Here is a 21209-nt window from a genome sequence, read left to right on the forward strand (position 1 = left end):
GGCCTCGAGCATTTCAGCTCCATTGAAAAATGCGACCGCCGTGGCTGGGATTCGATAGCGAGAACTGCGAGTCAGACAGATAGCTTAACTATGCAGCACCTGTAAAGCAAAGAACTGACCCCTTCCTTAGCAGCTAGGAGCTGCTTCTCGGCAGCAGCTTTCTTGGCATTGTAGTGGCGAGACTCCAGCTCGTGCGTCAGCTGTAACCAGTGCTGCAGGGACGGCGGGGGTATCCAGGTACCCGCACCTCCAGACCTCACTGCCGAGTTCAGCGCAGTTTGTGCTGTGCTCAGCTGATCCCTCAGAGTCCGCACTTCGTCCTGCAGGCACTCCACGATGCTTCGAGTCTGGTCGGGGTCTGCCGAACTCCACAACTCCCGTTCTTGCTACAGTAGACAGTTGAAAAAAAGTGTTTTTATAGGTTTCGTGAGACAAAACCAAAATGCAATGATGAAGCAGACTGAAATAGAAAGCTTTTAGCTAATTCTGATAATCTGAAACTCCTAGCATGCTTTCAAGCACATGACTGTGCTTGAAAGCATGAGTATTTTGTCCCCTACAGAAACACAGAGCAGAAAGTCTGAAGAATTGGCCACTGAAGATTTTAGCATCCAGAATTTTATATGTTCTGATATAACAACGTCTACAATGCAAATTTAGAATCTCTGGACTCAAAAGGAGCACACTGTAGTTAACCACATCAGTTGGGCTTCCATACAAACTGAAAGAAGAGAGGAGGTTGAGGAAATAGCACCTTTACCTTTCCTTTCACGTGTAAAGTGTCATCGCCTACACTTTGGTTGCGCCAAATCATGTACATAAATACTATTCAGTGTCTGCATTTCCTTATTCTCAATAAGATGACTATAAAACCCTACCCCGCCAGCACTTCATCAACCGAGCAAAGAGAAACACTTTCATATTGCTATTTCTTGAGAACGTGCTGAGGAATCCTCTCTAATTTTTTCACGTGCAATTTCATTTCGAAGTATACGAAAAACACTCTAGAAATATTCAAAATACATTAGAAAAATATTTGACTCAATTCGTACTCCCACTTTAATATTCGAATTTCTTTAGCACCCACAATCTTGCTATTTGCACAGCTCCAATGAGTAGTAATTAGTCTTCAACACAAATGATTTTCTGACACCTTTTGATTATTTTGAATTGCCAAGTGAACACACTCAAGGATGAAAATAGAAGTAAGACAAGTTTCATTTACCAGTAATTAAAAAAAGGTGTTACGGGTACGACTATAAAAAAAAACTGACCTAATTACAGGCACCTGTTCATGCAAGCTTTCTTTACAAAGATTCTACAGTATGCCACTCATAGGACCAGCTTTTCCAGGTCAAAACACTACCATTTCTACCCACTTCCCCACCCTAGAATTTGAACAAACTGCTTATTCGCTCACAAAGCTCTGTTTACGTAAAAGAAAGTACTTCATAATGTGCAGCATAATAACAGAAACCAAGTAGACTAGAACGTGAAGATCATTTTAAATTAAAGATGAGAAGAAAGGTATTTAATATTCAACAGTTATTTGAAAGCTATTCTGTTTTTGAAAAGAGTTGACAAACCTTGGCAGCGAGGATTTCATCCTCCAGCCTTTGCTTTTGTATCACTGCGGTCTCCTGTTCCATCTTGGCCTTGTCCAACCTTCAGACACAAAACAAATTCGAAATTGGTCAGCAACCCAATGTGTACAGTTCCGTGCGTTCATACACTTCAAACCTCAGAATACAGCACACATTTCAGAACTTCACAGATGTTTCAGGGCCAACAGCAAATTACAGCTCTGCGTGTTAAAAATGCAATGCCCATGCATGGAAGCAACATTAGAGTTCATGAAACACTGCAACAACGCATTTTTGGACTAGTCAGGTCTCAAAAGATTACACAAGTTCTAAAGCACCACAGATGTAAAAGTGTTTACTACAGCTTTGAGTTTCAGAAGTGCACACATACGCCAACTGATGTGAAGATTCTTAGCTGTCTCGCGTCAATTACTAATTGCCTTCACACAAGGCTCTCTAAATGTGGTTTCGCCTGATGCACATGCCCCACCGTGGTTAGTGCAGTAGTATAGACGGTTTCAAGTTCATAAGCGTTGTACGGCCCCTCATTTAGCAGCTCCTATCACCGAAACTGAAAGCACGTTTTTCATTTCTTTTCATGCGTAGGAAAGTCCCTCTTTAGTTTTTCACATAAAAGAAACTTGCGTAAAGAACAAGGGAATGTTTCATTCTTTTTATGTAGCTCAAAAGAACATTTATTTCAATATATTTTTGCCAAATAAGGGAAGGAAACAGTGGAAAATCAGCGAGCTATTTTTTAAAGCTTTTGTGGTCCATCAATGCTATTATAGCACATCGGTGAACAAAACCGGAAGTCATCAAGGGGCTGTGTTCGCAAAACCTGAAAGGGTCTATAGAAGTGCAAATAGTGGTATCTTGTCTTTCTGAAGTAGCACGAGCTGACAGCATACTCTGGTTAGATAAAACTTTACTGCTAACTTTCTGTCTGCCAACGAAAGTTGCGTGTGGTTGAATTTGCAGATTTGATCTCCACATTGCAGCCTGCAGATGCCTTTCTGTTGCCTCGAATGTGGCTCATTTCGCGAGCATTCCTCAGCCAAAGACAATGTGTCAGAAATCGCACTGAATGCTATGACCTAACACCGAATTCATAACTTCGAAGGACAACGATCTAGAGAATGTGACAGTGCGAGTGATGCTCACTCGCGCTGCAGTTCAGACAGCTGCTCCTCGGCTCTCTGCAGGCTGTCCATGTCTTTCATCATCTTCTTCAGGTGGAGCTGAGAGTAGTTGTGCTGCACGTATGCAAACCAGCAGCCACCTATGGCGATCACCAGCGACAGCACCAACAGCACGTCCTTGATGTAGTTGTGATCTGCATGTGCACAGCAAGAAGGAGGAGGAGGACTATGAACACAATTTGCCACTTGGGGAAAGACGTTACTCGAAAAAGGCATGTTTTTTTTTTTTGAAATTACATATTTTTTGTTTTTACTTGCTGCTACAAGTACAGCTTTTTTACTTTTACAACAATAAAGATCAAAGTTGTAATTAAGCTCACAGTAGATTGTAGGTTAAAATTGCTTTTAAAGAGCACAAGGTGGCTATCAAAAACTAAAACAAGCACTCATCGTCTACAGTACCCTGGATATTGTCACCTGGCTGCCTGCCATTGCATTTGGCATGGGTTCACCAAAGCCATTTGCTAAAAATAACCGCGATTCCAAAGCCCATGAGATGGAAGAAATATTTTAAAAAGCATATCTTTGCCACTACATAAGCTTTCATTTCTACTTATAAATGCCTTTTCTAGATGTAATTTTTGGCAACTTCTTGAGTTGGGATATCATGTTTTCGGTACTGAAATTTCGCCCACAGAATTCTCAGCATGTGAAGTGTGCCATTATATTCTATAAAATCTGATATCACATATATAATCATTATGAAATTAAAGTAGGCAATCATTATAGACTGAGAATTTTAAGACTTCTCGCACTTCAATGTTCTTTCGCTAACTCAAACGTCTTATAGACACTTTTCTTTAGGTGTTTGCATCCTACAGATGTTGAGCTATATGAACCTTTAATGGCCCATAACTAGAAAAGCTTAGTTGCAGAAAAAGTGTGTCCAAAAAGAGATACATATAAACATTGTCATGGTGCAAAATGAAAACTCATCACATATTTGAAATCAGCGTAAAAATTTATGTAAACAGCAAGAATTTTATTGCCACGAGCTACAGTTTAAAAAAATTTTTTTTCACACAGCATTTCCCCTTGACTTCTTAATTTTATTCAATGCTTAGAGCTATACATCTGAGGCAAATTCCTGGATTAGCCACGAAAGAAACAAGAGTGTGTATACGGTAAATCAAAGTGCCCAGGCTTAACATCCCACAACAAGTCCAGAGTTATGAGAAATGATGTACCAGTGGTGAGCTCTAGAGAGATTTAGACCTCGAAAGTCTGGTGTTCTTCCTCGAAAGTCTGGTGTTCTTCAGTGTGCCCCTAAATCGAAGTACAGATGTTGTCTTGCGTTAAACCAGCAGCGAAATGCCACCATAGAAACCACGAGTTGAAGCTGGAGTTTAATACTCAACAGAAGAATGCCACAGTAAGTAGACACCATGGAAGCTAATAAAGGCTATAAAAAACTGTCAGGTGTCTCATTTGTGTCAGTGTATCCTATGCAACATTTTATGAAGTGATGATGGCAAAGTGGCACTAATGTGCAAGTAAAATGGCATTGCCAACAGTCAGTTACACAGGTGCTTTTTCCAGTGCACTTCACAAAAGCTAATGTTGCTCTATGCATCTCGTACTAAGCAAGAATGTGACAAGTGGTATGCTATAGTGCTATGCATGTTTATTACTGTGCTTCGCAAACCAACAGTTAGTAGTAAAAACATACGAATCACTAGAGCAAGACATCAGGAAGTAAAAACCCCACAGATACAATCCTTTACATGATCAGGCCTATGCCCCACAGGACATCATGCACATCATTATGCTCATCAGGAGCAGGTCAATAACCATCCATTTTCCGACTGTACTTACCGTAATACCGTATTTAATCACTAAAGTGTTCACATCATTCATTGGGCAGGTGTACTTGAGGCTCAGAAACAGGTTGACGAGTACCCTAATTCATGGCAAATGAGAATGATCGACAGAACAGCAGGCACATATTCTACATGCCAGTATATGCACCACACACTAAAAACTATCACTACATTTTAGGCACACAGTATGGAATCGACATAACAGCAGGCACATATTCTACATGCCAGTATATGCACCACACACTAAAAACTATCATTACATTTTAGGCACACAGTATGGAATCGACATCGTCCTTTGTCATTAACGAAACAAAGAAAGAAGGAAGTTTAGGAGGTGTACTGACGTTTAGGTGGTCCAAAGAGCACTACATCCATGGCCTTCAGGGTGAGTTTTTGTTTGTGGATGACATCCTTGATCCCCAGGACACTGCTAAGGTAATTGTTGTTCGCAACGGCCATTCTGCAGAAATGGCATTTTCAAGTGTGGCTAAAGTGCTCCGCTTCGCACACAAATAAAAAAGAAAAGAAATGCATGAAGAAAGATGCAAAAGTGGTACATGTACAATGCCAGCTGCGAAACAAGTTTTGAAACAACTATAAAATATATTGCTATTAATCGCTGCACTTCCACATCAGTGTGTCAGGCCCCAAAGGAGGGCTTATATGGTGACATTCAGGGTCTTTCAAGAAATGTGTACGAAAACCATCCTAACTAAAGAAAATCTATTTGCGTGCTGATTTTATCATTACTTTTTCAGTGAAGGCAGACATCTTGAGTGAAGACTTCTATTATGGCAGTAATTAAAAGAAGTTTTATTCATTAACTTTTTCTCAAGTAGACACAGGTGGTTGGTATAGTACATGTACAACAAGCTTTGCACTGCAAATTAGGACTAATATGTACAAAATGTGAAATTAAGCTGATTGGTTCTATAAAAACAAATGTAAGCAGCTGAAAGTCAGTAACAGTGCAAAGCGTACCAGGTGAACACAAAAGAAAGACAGAGCAAGAAATGTGACAGGCAACTATGCTTATACAATTTATACTAATTGACTTCTTGAAAATTACAGACAATTACAGTTTACAAGACAATAATTACTTATAGCAAATGTGACGGTTTACTCGAGTGCCTTGAGGGTCAATTTTTTTCTGTGAAATGTGCCCCAGAAATGTGAATTCTTTTGTTGTTGAATTAGGTTAATCAGATTATTCTATTTCGGAAAAAAATTATCAATTCTTTTCGTGACCGTAAAACGACAAAATTTCTTTGTGTTATTGCATACACGGTTTCGTTGCGAGTAACTGCCAGATGAACTCACTAAAAACAATACAACTATTAAGAAAAGTGCATTGAAATAAACGTCTGTGTAGTACACATGTGTACAGAAATAAGTGCACGAAATGGCATTAGGCGGAAACAAGGGGCAAAGAAGAGGCACTTTAGTTCCAATCAGCATCGTCTAGCCAGGCATACTTTTGAGACGTCATACACTCCTTAACATATGAGCTCCTACAATAGGCTGATATTTAGTGAATCAGATTATGATTCGGCCGGCAAGTGCCGTTTCAGAGGAATCGCTGCTAGACCAACTTGCAGCAAAGTAACTGGCGTGCACTTCCACAACGAAACCAAACTATGCGGGTGAGTGCACAGAAGAAAACTGTAGTTGTGAGCATTTCTGGAAAGCGAAAAAAAGTTGGGAATCTATAATCTTTGTCTTATCACCAACGCGACAAAAGTGTTTTTTTTTTTTTTAGTTCCCTAAACAGGAAATGCAACCACAGCGGTGTCGTTTGTGTCAGTTAGTACCTGCACGGAAACAGGGATAACCGAGTATGAGGGGAGGGGGGGCAATAAACGAGAGTAAAAAATCAGTCATCTATTGATAGTTCCTTAACAGGAAAGCCACCAATTTTGTGGCTGCCACAAATGGGTACCAGCCGAAGAACGAAACATAAGATAGCTAGCACACCACTCTAGTAAAGCATAAAAAAATAACAGAGATACATCGGTGCAAGTGAAAATTCCGCATATTCCCGCACTGTGGTCATCCATGCCAAGCAAGAGAAATGATTGAAAAAGGCGTGCATTTAAAAAGTAAGGCAACAGCGTACATGTACATCTTTGACCATCTTGTGGCTGTTGCATATGCCATACTTTTATGTCTATGCCCCTCAAAGCCTTACACGATCTTAATTCACAGAGTGAATTCACAAAGTTGGTCACTGCTCTGTAAAAGGGTTGAAACACTTGCACAGATCACATATTGACTACAAATAACTGTAAGAGGAGCAGCAATGTGCCTTCTCAACAATATCGATGGTGTACTACAGTGCGAGCTTGAAATGCTGCGACCAGAACAAAGATGTGCTTACCTGGGAAGGGTGGAGCCATCCACTGCATTCTCCTCAAAGGTTTTCGCATACTGCGGCAGCTCAACACAGCTGACCAGCCACTCGATCGTCTCTTCCACTGTCCAGTTGTGAACTGCAGGGTTGTGCAGATTGCGCAAGAGAGAAGAAAAGATTAAGAACATGCTGGCACCATGAAAGGTACACTATGCTAAACAGGTGTATTGTGTCTGCGTTCAACGATGCATTAGGCTCAATATCCAAAACACGTTAGACACATCAGCATTATGACACCAGTTAACAGGCATAGCTACCAAAGCTAATTCATTTTCTCACTTAGCAGCCATTATAAAGCAATGTTATCAAGATGAAGAGTTAAAAGTTGGTAAAACATTGTTCGGTCAAAACATTGAAGCTTATGATTTTGAAATCACTTGACAAACAATTTTTTTTGTCCTTCTTTACAGCATATTGATAAAAAAAGCAGGTCTACTTTGATGTAGTCTCTGTTTTGGACACTTGCAGAAAGTCAGTTCTCTCGTATTTTTGATTAGAAACACTGATTTTGGTTTCAGTTTGGAATTTTGTGTGTAAGTAGTATAGCAGTGCTGATACTTCAAGACTACAGCCCAGGCAATCATAGAAGAATAAAAATATTTTCAAACAAATGGCATTTTTCTTAAAACAACATTTTTGGATGGCTTAGTGTAAGTTATTCTCAAAAACTACACGGCATAAGCAAAAACAAATTCTCCTCCGTTAATGTGTGGCACTTACATAACTGAAACATTCTTAAGCAGCAATTTTCGTACAATAAATGTAAAGAAACCTAACAAATCTAGTTTTTGCTGTATATGTGCTTAATTTAAGTTTAACTTCTACAGAGCATTCTTATCTACCTTTGTACAGATTGGCTATAGACTGGCAATACTAGATCTTAAAAAATTATACATAGACAGAAAAAAATAAAAATTATACCCAATGAATTGCGAAAATAATTTTGAGCTCTACTACAATAAGCCTACCTATAAATTTTTTTGCAAATTATATAGCCATAGCTTTTATTACGAACCACTGCTGTACCAACCAATTGCCACTAATTTTCAGTCTCACTTCATGGAGGCTACAGTCTACTTTATGGAAAAGCTGAAGCTTTAGTTTAGAAAAGAGAAAATTAACAGGAACCTATAGCTTAGGTTCCTGTTACACTCTTATTAGGTAACTTCTTAAACAATCAAACAGAAGCTTGTTCCACTAAAAAAGAACAGACAATTATAGTAATATTGACTTCAAAGTGTAATGAAAACTGATTAATGCATCAATTTACATACCAATAGACCCTTCTCATAATTGTAAAGCTAGCGTTCTTGTAATGTAGTTTGCTCAACTAATGCCGGCTAGTCACTATTGGTAACAGCATGTTCAAGCTCAGTTAGATTGTGCTAGGACGCAGAAAATGTAGACTTGACTATTCTCTTGATATAAACTTGAATAAGAGAAAAGACCAAGCATGTGCAATTGAACCTCCTCTCCACTCGAAAACCTACCAGGGGCTGCCATTCAGTGGTGCAAATCCAGAAAAATCACAAGGAAGGACACACAAATCATTGTGGCAGCCATATTACTCAATGTTTGTTTTATGTTATATTTACTGATATGAAAATTAAAATCTTACTTTGAAATCAAATTACAAAAAAATGAACAAAGGATCCCAACTTCTATAATCACTGCTATATTTAGTTTTCTATGAAACTGATCAAGCAGCACTTGAAGTTACAGTAACGTCACACAGCTGAGGGGTATTGAACACTGGAACATGCTAAAAGCAAAAATCACAGGCTATAAAAATGCCGAACGCGCTATAACTGCCAAGCCATTCATATACCGTAATTACTCAAATCTAACGCGCACCTTTTTTCCGGTTAAGCAAGTTCATAAATCGCATGCGCGTTAGAATCGATTGATTGATTTGTGGGGTTTAACGTCCCAAAACCACCATTTGATTACGAGAGACGCCGCGTTAGAATCGAGTACGATAAAAAAAAAAATGAATACGGTCATTCTATTGCCGTCGGCATTTCTAAAATGGCCTCCTCCTACGTGCGTCGGCATGGCGCGTCGGCCATTTCTGCCTATGTGTTTCCCATGTGCGGCACTTCGTACGTGTGCTGAGGAAATCGTCATCTTGTAGTGCATTAGCATCGACGGCATGGAAGGGCCAATTCCAAAAACTCCAGTGCACCACGATGCCGCTTTTAAAAGAAAAGTCATCGCGTGTGCAGAAACGGACTTAAATCGGGCTGCATCGCGGTCGTTTGGAGTTCCCGAAACGTGCGTGCGGGACTGGCGGAAACAAAAGCAGAAGATTGTCGACAGCAAAGCTTCATGCAAAGGCTTCAGTGAACCACAGCGGGGTCGGTTTCCGCAAATTGAAGAGCTGCTCGGCGAGTATGTGCTTGAGCAGCGAGCGGCAAAGCGGCCCGTGACGACAGAACTGCTCCGAGTGCGGGCTGTGTAGCTATCCTTAGAAAAGGGGCTAATGTAGAGCCAGTTTAAAGCGAGCAGGTGCTGGCTAACTAACTTTATGAAGAGGAAAGGCATATGCCCTCCGAAGGCGAATGGGTATATGCGAAAAGTTTCCGGAGGACTACGATGAAAAGCTTCAGTTTTCAGAGGTTTGTCCTAAACTTGCGGCACAACGGCCACCTGCTTGGGCAAATCGGGATTGCCGGTCAGACACCTCTTTACTTTGACATGCCTGGCACCACAACCGACGAGAAAAAGGGGGCGAAGAAAGTTCGCGTGCTGGCATCGGTCCACGGTAAAACTACAGTGACGGCAATGCTCTGTTACACGTACCTCATATTTAAATGGAAGACGCTTGCGAAAGGAGTCGTTTTTTCGAGTGGTGTGATCGTGCGGGCCAACGAGAAAAATGGGTGCACGTTGCAATCGATGCCTTACTTTTTTTTTTCGTCGTGGAAACCGGGTGCGCGTTCAATCGAGGGCGCGGTAGAATCGAGTAAATATGGTGCGCGCGCACACACACACACACACACACACACACAAACACATACATACGTACGAAGCTTGAAACATAAATTTCAAGGGGGTCACTTGAAAGGGAGTATGTCCCCCAGTCTCAGCACAGGGTGGAGGGGTCAGGACCCCTCTGACCTCCCCCCCTGATTTATGTCGCTGACATCATTAGCTGGGTGAATGTTCAGCGCGTACAAACACAGATAATGAAGAACGGCCATTGAATCAATGATTTAAATTTTGCACAACGCCACAACCAACAAATGAAGGGCTTCGATATAACAAAAGCAGACATAGCAAGCTGTCTGACAAAAATGAAAACCTAGGATGTTTCTTGCTAATAACAAGGTTTACATTATATATTTGTACGTCTAACTGAAGATATTATAACAAAATTTTTTGAAAATATATGTGTGGCTTCATTATTAAAAGAAAATTTTGGCTATTGTAGCTCCATATGAATGAGAGCTGGGCCTTAGCTTTTCAGCAATTCAATACACTGAAGGAGGAACTGAATCTAAAAAAAAAAATGCATGCCACAACAAAGAATGCAAGCAGCCACAACACTGCCAAGCATCTACAGAAAAACAATGTGGTGCATTGCTATGCAAAGCAACATTTAAATCGCCATGGTTTAGCACTTCCCCCAAAGCATTGCAATGAGACCACTGAAACTTTGCATGGGTATGAAATGTCGCGAATCAAACCTTCAAGCTTTCTTTGCTCAGTATAAATTCCTATAAGTGCTTTTCACTTTTTTTTATATATCTAATTAATAAGAATTAGTTCAAGTGCAGGCCAACTGAAGATGGTGACCAACCTTCAGAGACCTGCCAGGATTGCCACAATTCCTCAATGGAAATGTACTTGTCGTTGCCGTGAAATTTCTTCTGCCGCTCATAGCCATTCTCGTACTGCAGCTCGTCTCTAAGAAACTGGACACAGAAACGCAGCACAGTCACAACAGAGGGCAAGCACAACAGGATACACTGGAAGTAAAGTGCAACAAAACCTCAGCATTCCACATGACTTGGAATCCAGTGCCAAGTATATAAAAATCTTCTCAAAAAGCAAAGCGCAGGGCACTTTGATGTACGCTGCTTAATTTTTTCTAAGCCAGCGCTAGTATAAGGTAACGATTCCATTTCAATGCTATTGCTTTCCATGTTTCACCTGCACAAATGAAGAAAATGCAGCTCTTTTTATGCTACCAGCATGATCATCTTGTCATGAGCATTAAATGACAAGATAGGAAGAGAAGCTTCAAGAATCTACAGATCAACCAATACTTTTTTTTAATCCCTTATTGCAAGACCACCTCTCTATTAAATAAATACTGAAATAAAAATTTTCGTTTTCATGACATTCAATGAAAAGTTGAGCCCTCAAAAGCCTAGTAAATGTGCTGGTAAGCATGAATAACTGAAAAAGTAAATACAGCATGTTTTCACGGGCTAGTTTGGGTTCGTACTGTAACCTGGCGTCCTAACGTGGTACGAGCTTCTTGTCATATGCTCACAGAAGATATTATGAAGTTCCCAAAGCTGCCCCGTTTCTGTGAGTTTGCTCCCATTGGCATGCACAAGTGGCCTTTTTGAATTTTTTTTTTTTTGTGATGCACAAGCAGCTATTTTTTATGTGATTCTTAAAGAGAAAAGAAGAGAAAAGTGAGCCCCCCAACTGTCTGCATCAGAGTGCGACACGTCAACAGTAGCTCACGAGGGATGAGGGAAAAGGATGGATTGGATAGGATTAAAAGGTAAAGAGATAGAGAGAGAGAAAGGAAGGAGAGAGTGAGGTGCAGGGACGGCGAACGATGGAAGTAAGGAGAAGATAGGAAAGATGGACATGGTCGCAGGAGTCTGGGGACGGGGCACCACTCGGCGAGAGCTCTTGTCGGCGTCAGAAGATGGTGCAGGGCGAGCCCATTCGCCCAGAGCTGCACTGTGGTCGGAGATCGCGAGGGCACAACCGGTCGGCACGAAATTTAAAGAGCATGTAGAAAGCAGCCGTTCTAAATGCTTTAGTGCCTGAAGTCATCCCAATTACCAATACTTTAGCCTGACACCACGCTAGTGTTGATATTATTAGGTGTGCCCTGCAAAAACGAACTTTACTTTCAAAGTAATATATCTTACTGGCATTCACTGAGTTTCAAACATTTGCACAGGGCGGTACAGGGGAGGTGGTACACCTATAGCAGAGTAAACTCACCTTCGTGCAATGGTGTTAGTACCCCTGTAAGACAGTTTGACACACTAACAGAAACAGATTGTTTTTTTCTGGCATTAGTGCAGATTCTGCTTCTTCAGGTGGAAGTAAATTCAAATGTGGTTTCCTTTAAAATGATACTCAACAACCACTGTGTATCACAAATGATGAATGCAGCCTCCTACTAGCTAGTTCATATTTGATTTGCGAACAAGAACTTGTAAATTAGATAGACAGTTAGGACTTGCAAGTGTTCTTCAATCAGGAGTATTTTGATATTTTGGTGGACTGTCGGTTCTACTGTGTCTGTCATATAACCAATAAATCAATACAGCGACAAGCAAAAATCAAAAACCAACACTCAGTCAAGCATTTCAGCGCTGTTGTAACCAAGAAGCACACAAAAAGTGGCAACAATCCAGTGGAGTTCACACAACGATATATACATGTGAAGACATGGCACTTACAAACAACTACTTGAGCACTAACTACTTAAGACCTCTCCCTGTTTGCAAACAGTCGGACGTTACTGCAAGCACCCTGCCCAGCATCCCCTCCCTTGAAGCAGGTGCTGGTTGGCAAGATAGTTCCGCCGGCGGGACCTTTCTGCAGAGTAATGCTGCATGAGTCTGCATTTCTTTGACAGATATTCCTGCGCTGCTATTTTCTAAAGTCACAGTTTTCAAAGGGAAGTGTCCCTGCCTACAGTGTGCAATTATGTTAGAGTAACATATAGAAATTGGCTCGTCGTAGATGGCAGCCGTTACAAAATGTCATTCTCTTCAAGAGTGAACGTTCTGCATTTTCACGGTGACTGGTGCTTCAAAAAATACTTGCATGGCATGGATGTAACGGTACTTAATTTCCGTTGCGGCACGTGCAATACAGTTTTAAACAAGGTACAGCATTAGCAGAAGCATGATTTTGAACTGCAGTGTGTGAGGTCACGGATAAGATTTTCACTCATTGAGCATTATCAACTTTTTCTTTTTGCCTGCAGCGCAAAAGCTGAAATGTACCCACGCGCAGATGATCGCGTCAAATTCATTTTTACCTTGACTATGACTTCAAATTCTGAAGTTCTGTCGACGACCGATTGGTGCCACTGGCTCATGAGTGCCAATGCTTTCTCAAACAAGACCCATCATTATTTACACTTCCAATAACACGCACAATATTTTCAGTTTCACCGTCCATAAAGGTGAACCAATATTGTTGATGCCTTTCAATGCACCCTACACCACAATTAATTAATCACTGCACAATTTCGAAGATGATGCCACTGCTATTCGCACAGGCCACCACGTGTGTTCACTTTTCTTAGCTACATAGACAGCCAGCATGGCAAATATTTATTTCATCATGCAGTTTACCACACACCTAGAAGTTCTCTGACACATACCACAGCTAATGTTTACACTGTAACATGAGGTTTAAGCTTTGAAAAACAAAACAAAATTTTCCCCAAGCACCACGCAGCTGTATTACCCTAATATTGCACATTCTTGAGTGCCTTTTGATCATGATAAGTATATCAGTGTCGTACGCATGGAAAAGTCTTTCATGTTTATTAGTGATATTTCTTGCATGTTATTAATAACCGTCTATTATGTACCAAATCTGTGTTCTAAATGTTTTTCACCACATTGTTTATGCTCCCATATAATCCATGTAATATCGTATAAGATCTGTAGTCATACATTTTCACTTTTTCAATGTAAGTGTATCTATAGTATCTTTTGGTTGCCCTCCTGCAATAGTCCCCATTGGGACTGGCAGTATGTATAAATAAATATGCAATTATTCCAAGCGGGGGTGTTTTGCCAGCCCCTGCCCTGTACTTGAGCCGGTGACGTCACGCTGTGAAGTATCCCAGTAGAGGTTTATTGTTTCAGTGTATATGTAACATTCATATGTATTCTAATGCCTCCAATATCCACAAGCCAATCTCAATACACGGCCTAGTAAAAATTTCCCAGCCGTTTTTTTTTCTCTGGTTGTTTAGGTAGACTTCAGTTAAAAACTCCAAAAATGAACAGGATTTGAAAAGGGTTCCTTTAAATGCAAGTATGCTAATACTTCTTAAAATATGTAATATACAGCGAGTTTTTCTGCAAACTAACTTCTCTGCCTTCATAAAAGATATGTTTGCAAGATAGATAGTTTGACACGACCCCATATTTGCAAACTATGCAGCCATATTTGCATCTGAGCTAGGTCTCATTCTTCATTCATTGCTCGCACATTTTGCATAAAGTACACAACCATGCAAATGGCAGAACTTTTTATTGTAGTTGAGAATGATCGAAAGCTGTGCCAATCTGTATTCATGATAAAAAGAAAAAAAAAGAAAATAGGGAATAAACATTGACACAGAAGAGTGTTGCTTTGTCTTCATCTCTTGTGTCTTCACTTGCCCATGTTAACATCCTTTAAGTTTATATTTTGGGCCACCTTTGGCAATGAATTTTATTCACTCAACACAAACAAATCTGCCCCAGATTTTGTTGCACAAGATGTGGTAATCTACCACAGCTTAGCAAAAGCACCACAAAGCAAGCACACCCAAAGCAAGTGCAAAAAAAGAAGCATTATACTGTAAACAAATTAACTCATATGTTGCCATTTTCACTAGAAATGTGTAAACAGGCTCAGCTAGTACATGAAAAAAGGGTTAAGTCCATTTCAATTTTGATCAGAACAGGTCACAACAAAGGCAAGCTACACCTTCCTCAACTAAATGAAACAAATCCATGTTCGGCATGCTGAAGGTTTTAATCATAAAATACGATTTAAAAGAATGTCTCTCCAAAGTTTATTTTTCCTACACAGAGCAGCTGTAGTGCTGCTGCTACATCTGGAATAAGTTCCAGCACACATCAAGCTTATCCACTAAAGAAAAAAAAACAACAACTTTTGCACAGGCTTTCCGATGGGTCATGTGAAGATTCAAAATACTAAGTACACAAGCACTAAAGGGACTGCATGGAACAATTATTTTCCTATTAGTAAGCTACTCTTTGATTGATTTGTGGGGTTTAACGTCCCAAAACCACCATATGATTATGAGAGACGCCGTAGTGGAGGGCTCCGGAAATTTTGACCACCTGGGGTTCTTTAACGTGCACCCAAATCTGAGCACACGGGCCTCGACATTTCCGCCTCCATCGGAAATGCAGCCGTCGCAGCCGGGATTCGAACCCGCGCCCTGCGGGTCAGCAGCCGAGTACCTTAGCCACTAGACCACCGCGGCGGGGCGTAAGCTACTCTTTCACAACACTAAAATGACTGCACTTGCGACATTTACTAAAAAGGAACTGTTGTCAAGTGAAAAAACCTGCAAAAAGAAATGCAGATGTCATCACTACCTTGAAATTTCTGCACCAATCGCAACGATGTCACATTTCGATAGTTTACACATGACTCCACACAATTTCGATGAATAAAAATCAAGTACACTGTCCCGTAGGGGGGGCGAGAGACCTAAATACCAAGGTTCAATGAAGTTCACCGAGTCAATGTTGCCTAACTAGAAAATAATAACTTTGATATCTGTGACGGCATGGGCAGAGATTTCAGTATAAAATTTTCAGGCGTCTGACTTATTTCCCCTCTAATAATAGGCCTACTACGATGATAACATTTCAGAGCACAATTTATCGACCTTACAGATTCATTGAGTCACTATCGTGACGCTTTGAAATGAAAGCAAACAGGTTCTTGACAATAGGCCTTTCTCAGCTGTGTAGTATACACACGCACACTGATGCTGATGAGGCATGCCTCAGTTTTTGGTGGCTGAAACACGGCAACATGTGAGGACTAGGCGATATCTAGAGTTGCAAACTTGCAAATGTTGCCTCCAAAGAAAGGCGTGATTATAGGCCTGCCAGATGTCATGCCAACCCACAGCAGACAATTTCTATTGCCAAGGGCCACCAGTTTCGATTTCAGAAATCTCCACTGACAATGCTGTTTGGACCTGGAAAAGGCACTTTGTCTAGAATGTCACGTTGCAAACTTAAGGCAACATCTATCAACTCGAAGATGACATTTATGTGCAAGTTCTTTTTTTATAGCAATAGCAGAACCTTAATGCTATGAGATGAGGGAAGCTGTGAAAAAAATGTACACAAAAAGGCAAACCTCATCTGTCTCAGCGATGTCAACGCTTCCATTGTCGTCGTCATCCAGCTGTTGATGCAGGGCTCGAATCGCTTCATAGCCTAGCAGGTCATCACACGCATTCATTTTCTCGCACGTTGCTGTGCTCCCTGTAAATGTGATGCCAGATCAATACACACATCTGGCAACTAAATTCAAACATGAATAATTCATAAGCATAAGTGAGATACAAACTATGAACTTGAGGCACAAGAAAAAATGTAAGTTCCTCTGTGACATAACATCGATTAGAATTCTATGTGCATTGAATATGTGCCTGTTAGCTAATTAAGTGTGCTGGCTAAAGGACGCCTGCCAATTGAACATTTTATTCGTGAAGCTAAATTACATTTTATGTGTAATTATTCCAAGCAACTTCTTGCATTTTTATACACAGTACTTTGTCCGGAAAAATAATTGCATAGGAACAAGCATATCTCTTGTGCATGGAAAGTATGTTGGCAAATTACGCTAAAATGCCCTCTGAGATTTCAAGCATCACTCGTGTTGAATTGATTGATTTATGGGGTTTAACGTCCCAAAACCACCATACGATTATGAGAGACGACGTAGTGGAGGGCTCCGGAAATTTCGACCACCTGGGGTTCTTTAACGTGCACCCAAATCTGAGCACACGGGCCTACAACATTTCTGCCTCCATCGGAAATGCAGACGCCGCAGCCGGGATTCGATCCCGCGACCTGTGGGTCAGCAGCCGAGTACCTAAGCCACTAGACAACCGCGGCGGGGCTCACTCGTGTTGAAGATGGGGCTCGACGAGGCCGACTACTTTAAAAGTAAAGTCGTATACAAGCTAAGATGTTCAATGAGGTCGAGCACAGTTGGCCAAAGCCCAGCAGCCAATCATCTCCATAACTAACTAAATATTAGTCTCGTTTATACACTTGTCAAATGACCTCTGAAGGAGGGGTCGCCAGCTGTTGGGTCATGACATTACTCCAGAGCGCATGCCCCTTGGGGCAGACTTGTGTGCACCAACATTAAAGAGGAAATACCGTGAACTCTAAGTTGTGTCCAATCATACATTCTCACTAATAGCCTAAGTGCTATTATCCGGAGCTCGTCAATCGGACACATTTGGGTCAGCCAAATGTGAAGCGAGCCTCTGGACACCACATAACAGTGCTTGTGCTACCTCCTGTGCCTACACAAAAGAAATACTGAATGCATTAACAAACTTCATAGGCCTGGCCTAGACAGGTACAAGGTGTAAACCGTTCATTTATTCACAGTCGCGCCGTCATCCGATCATAAAGCTCCCAATCTTGTCAAGCTAATTAAAGTTCTCCCACACGGTGCAATGAGAAACCCTACTTCAAATCAAACTCATTCACGCGATTCTCCGGCAGAGAGCCAGTCAGAATCAAAGTGAAACCCTACAGGAGAGTGCCGCAACTCGGCTGGCCTTCGCAACGCATAAAGGCAGCTCTATAAAGTGCCCGTGACACGCAGTCAGCCGTTGCGCGTCTGGGGCTCGGCAGACAGGGCGCTCATGCGGCTTCGCATTCTTTTTTTTCAATTGCCGTTTAAACAATTTCGTGACGTCAGGCGCCAATGGACCGGCGCCCAAAGAGGGCCTAAGCGGAATGTGTCGTCGCGTCGCACCAGACAAGAAAGCTCTTCCCACACAAAACGACACACGGCAAAATAAAAACAGAGAAAAAGAGCTCTGGAACGCGGATCGCTAAAAACGCCGCGATTATTTTCAAGGTTGCACACGGAATGATCCCGATAGCGGTCCGGCACTTTTTGACCGATACCGGAAACACGGGAGATGACATTCCGGTGTGTGTTATCGTTATCGACCGTGACATTTTAGCTGTACCTTTACGTCTCGGCCCGCCAAGCAGTGCAACGCTTTCAAACGACGCTTTTACAACTGAGAGCGACTGCCGGAATCACGCTTTCTTTCACACGTGTTTGCTTGAGCTTCGGGGTGTGCGTGTGTTTTGTTGTCGCCGCGGCAGGGGGCAAAACGAAGCCCCCGAAAGGAGGCAACGCAGGTTGAACCCCCCCCCCCCCCCCCCCCGCTCACTCATTTACGCGCCGACACTCGCTGTACTAACAGGTTGCGCAGCCAGCAAAACTACCGACCACCTGCTAACCTAAAGGGGGGCGTGATGAAGCCTTGTAACAACGAAAGTGAAAGTATTGCGAGATGTTTTTTTTTTTTTTTTACACAGCAACCAGCGCGCGTGTCAAGGGATAGTGCATGACAATTATGATCGGTGTTTACACGAAACGAGCTGCTATTATGTTTAACATGCGAAAGGACACAAGCAAGCAAACAAAAAGATACTTTCAAAGCGACTGCAACCAGCTTCAGGGCGAAACGGTACCTGCGATCAGAAACGTGTCGCGTATTCTTAACTGTAAACACATCTCACAAAACACCGCTCACTAAGCTAACACGAGAAAAAAGGCCTGCGGGATGATGTAGTTTGTAACACTCTTGCAAAGCTGCGCCACAGACACTTGGGATTCAGCAGTGGTTTGACTTGCGCTACGCGCCCCACGCCAGAACAATACTGTGCGCTGTATCAATATTTATAGACCATTTTTTTTTTTCAAGTACAGTAATTTCGCGCCGGCCGGCGGGGCTACGTAACAACGGGTGAAACGCTCTGCTGACTTCCCGAGTACGTCAGGCGACAGTCGTCCTTGCTCGGGCCTCGGACCCGTAGCCTTCCGAATGTCGCAGGACGAGCGGCAGCGCAGCGCGGAAAAACGGCAGAGGGTTCTGTCTCTTCCATTTTACCTTTGTCGTCGGCCGTAGGCGCACTGCCTTGCGCGGAGTACGATGCATCCTTGTCGGCCGTGAGTGCATTTGCCGAGCGCTCCTGCACGAGTAGCACGCCGAGAACCACCTCTGAGAATAGGAACACGGTTACGATGTGTCGCGGCTGCAGCCAGTTCATGTTTTTATCAGCGTGGACGTCCGGCGAGCGTGACGCGCGCCTACATAAGCTCGCGTTAACTTTGAACCCGTGTGGCACCGACACATGAGTTATTTTGATGACTACATTCGCGCGAAGGGGCCAACAAAAGCGAGAACATTCCAGCCAACACAGTGAAACTTGGCGTCAGCCGTATACGGCCCCCAACATTAGGACCGCAGAATACGTAACAATAACAAACCGTTTATTAAAAAGTTGTGAACATTTATAATTGTATACAAATTTAAAATGATTATTAACTTTTAAAATAATGTTTTAAGTAAAACAATCTATTTGAGTGCGAGATGCTTGATAGTTGATCAGGTGACCTTATGGCGGTAAGTTCAAAAACACACGGTTGCTTTGGTAGCGCCGAAAGCGTCCGCTTTGTTTTGTGCGCATCATAAGTGAATCAATAACAAAGTTGCAAAGAGTTCTACAAGCTTGCTTTTATTGCCTTCGTGTGTTTTAGACGAGGAAGTATATAAAAGGGAACGGAAAAATGATTGTTCTGGGTGACTGCCACACCGAATTTCATGATGTTTAATTCACCGAAAAGAAAAATTAGAATGCAGAGACTGTTGGAAGAATTCTTTTTATAACTTAGGTTATAAATTTTTCAATAAAACTTTGTTGAAAAATAAATTTTTAAATAGTGAGTTGGTCATCAAAAATGACACCACCAAATCGGGATTTTGATGTTTTATATAAAACGCTTTAATGTATCATTACAACCATCTTTATGAAAAAAGGTAAGACATGCAAGAGGACCAGATAAGAGGACTCGATAACATAATTGAAGAATCCCTCACAAGATTTCAGAACTGAATCAAGCGCAAGCTGTGAATCCATATGCCGAATCTATCCGCTGCTAAATATACAGCCTAACCATGAGAGTGAAATAACTAGAAGAATAATGATGGGTGGATCATATTCAGCAAGCATCTTCAAATCATGAATGGTGATATGTCATTACCATTGAAGGGCAAGGTATATAACAGCTGCATCATGCCAGTGCTTACCTACGGAGCAGAAACCTAGAATCTTACAAAGAGGGTACAGCTTAAATTGAGGCCGACGCAGCGAGCGATGGAAAGCAAAATGATAGGTGTATCCAAGAAGAGGGCAGAGTGGGTCAGGGAACAGATTGGAGTTAAGGATATCATAATTGATATCAAGAAGAAGAATTGGACATGGGTCGGGCACGTAACACGTAGGCAGGATATCCGCTGGTCATTAAGGGCAACTGACTGGACTCCCAGAGAAGGCAAACGCACGAAGGGGAAACAGAAAGTTAGGTGGCCCGATGAGATTAAAAAGTTCGTAGAAAGCGCAAGGCTGGTTGATTGGCGGATCATGGGAGATGCTTGCCCTGCAGTGGGCGCGCTTGTTGTTGTTGTTGTTGTTGTTGTGTTGTTGGTTAGCACTTACAGATAGGCAAATTTCTTGACATCACTTCTTCAACTTGTCGAACATCGGCAACTGCGTCAAAAAGTGTAGTCTCAAATAAAAATTATTGAGCGCAAACACTCGCCGAAGTTTGAACGAAATACTTCAATGACGTTCCGAGGCCCTTGCAGGTCTCTTGTTTCGAAGGGTCTAGAGTATAATATCTGGTAAATTTGCACGTGAGCCGTCGTGGTTGTTCAGTGACTATGGCGCGATCGGCCGCCCACCTGAAAGGGGGGGGGTTTGATTCCGACCGCGGCAGTCGAATTTCGATGGAGGCGAAGTACTAGAGGCCCATGTATTGTGCGATGTCAGCAGCGCACGTCAAAGCATCCAAGATGGTTATCCGGAGCCTTTCACGGCGTCTCTCGTAACGTCAATCACTTTGGGACGTCAAACCAGACAATCCAAACCAACCAAACGAGACTTTC

General features: G+C 42.0%; 1 protein-coding gene across 10 annotated transcripts in view; it reads right to left on the reverse strand.

Annotated features, from left to right (window-relative positions):
* The window catches only part of Stim (stromal interaction molecule), a 33211-nt gene extending 13735 nt beyond the window's left edge, over window positions 1-19476 (reverse strand). For 9 of the 10 annotated variants that reach the window (XM_075881332.1, XM_075881324.1, XM_075881330.1 and 6 more), the window contains exons 1-8: window positions 19152-19460; window positions 16355-16482; window positions 10818-10932; window positions 6983-7094; window positions 4950-5065; window positions 2748-2919; window positions 1587-1665; window positions 120-386 (exon numbers count right to left, since the gene is read on the reverse strand). In XM_075881332.1, the coding sequence (XP_075737447.1) occupies window positions 120-386; window positions 1587-1665; window positions 2748-2919; window positions 4950-5065; window positions 6983-7094; window positions 10818-10932; window positions 16355-16482; window positions 19152-19311 (1149 nt within the window). In that variant the 5' untranslated portion in view covers window positions 19312-19460. Of the gene's footprint in view, window positions 1-119; window positions 387-1586; window positions 1666-2747; window positions 2920-4949; window positions 5066-6982; window positions 7095-10817; window positions 10933-16354; window positions 16483-19151 lie in introns of all 10 variants that reach the window. The other variant, XM_075881340.1, reaches the window with a different exon arrangement.
* Between the last annotated feature and the right edge of the window lie 1733 nt (window positions 19477-21209).

This window comes from Rhipicephalus microplus, chromosome 2 (assembly GCF_043290135.1).
Source record: "Rhipicephalus microplus isolate Deutch F79 chromosome 2, USDA_Rmic, whole genome shotgun sequence".
Classification (NCBI taxonomy): domain Eukaryota; kingdom Metazoa; phylum Arthropoda; class Arachnida; order Ixodida; family Ixodidae; genus Rhipicephalus; species Rhipicephalus microplus.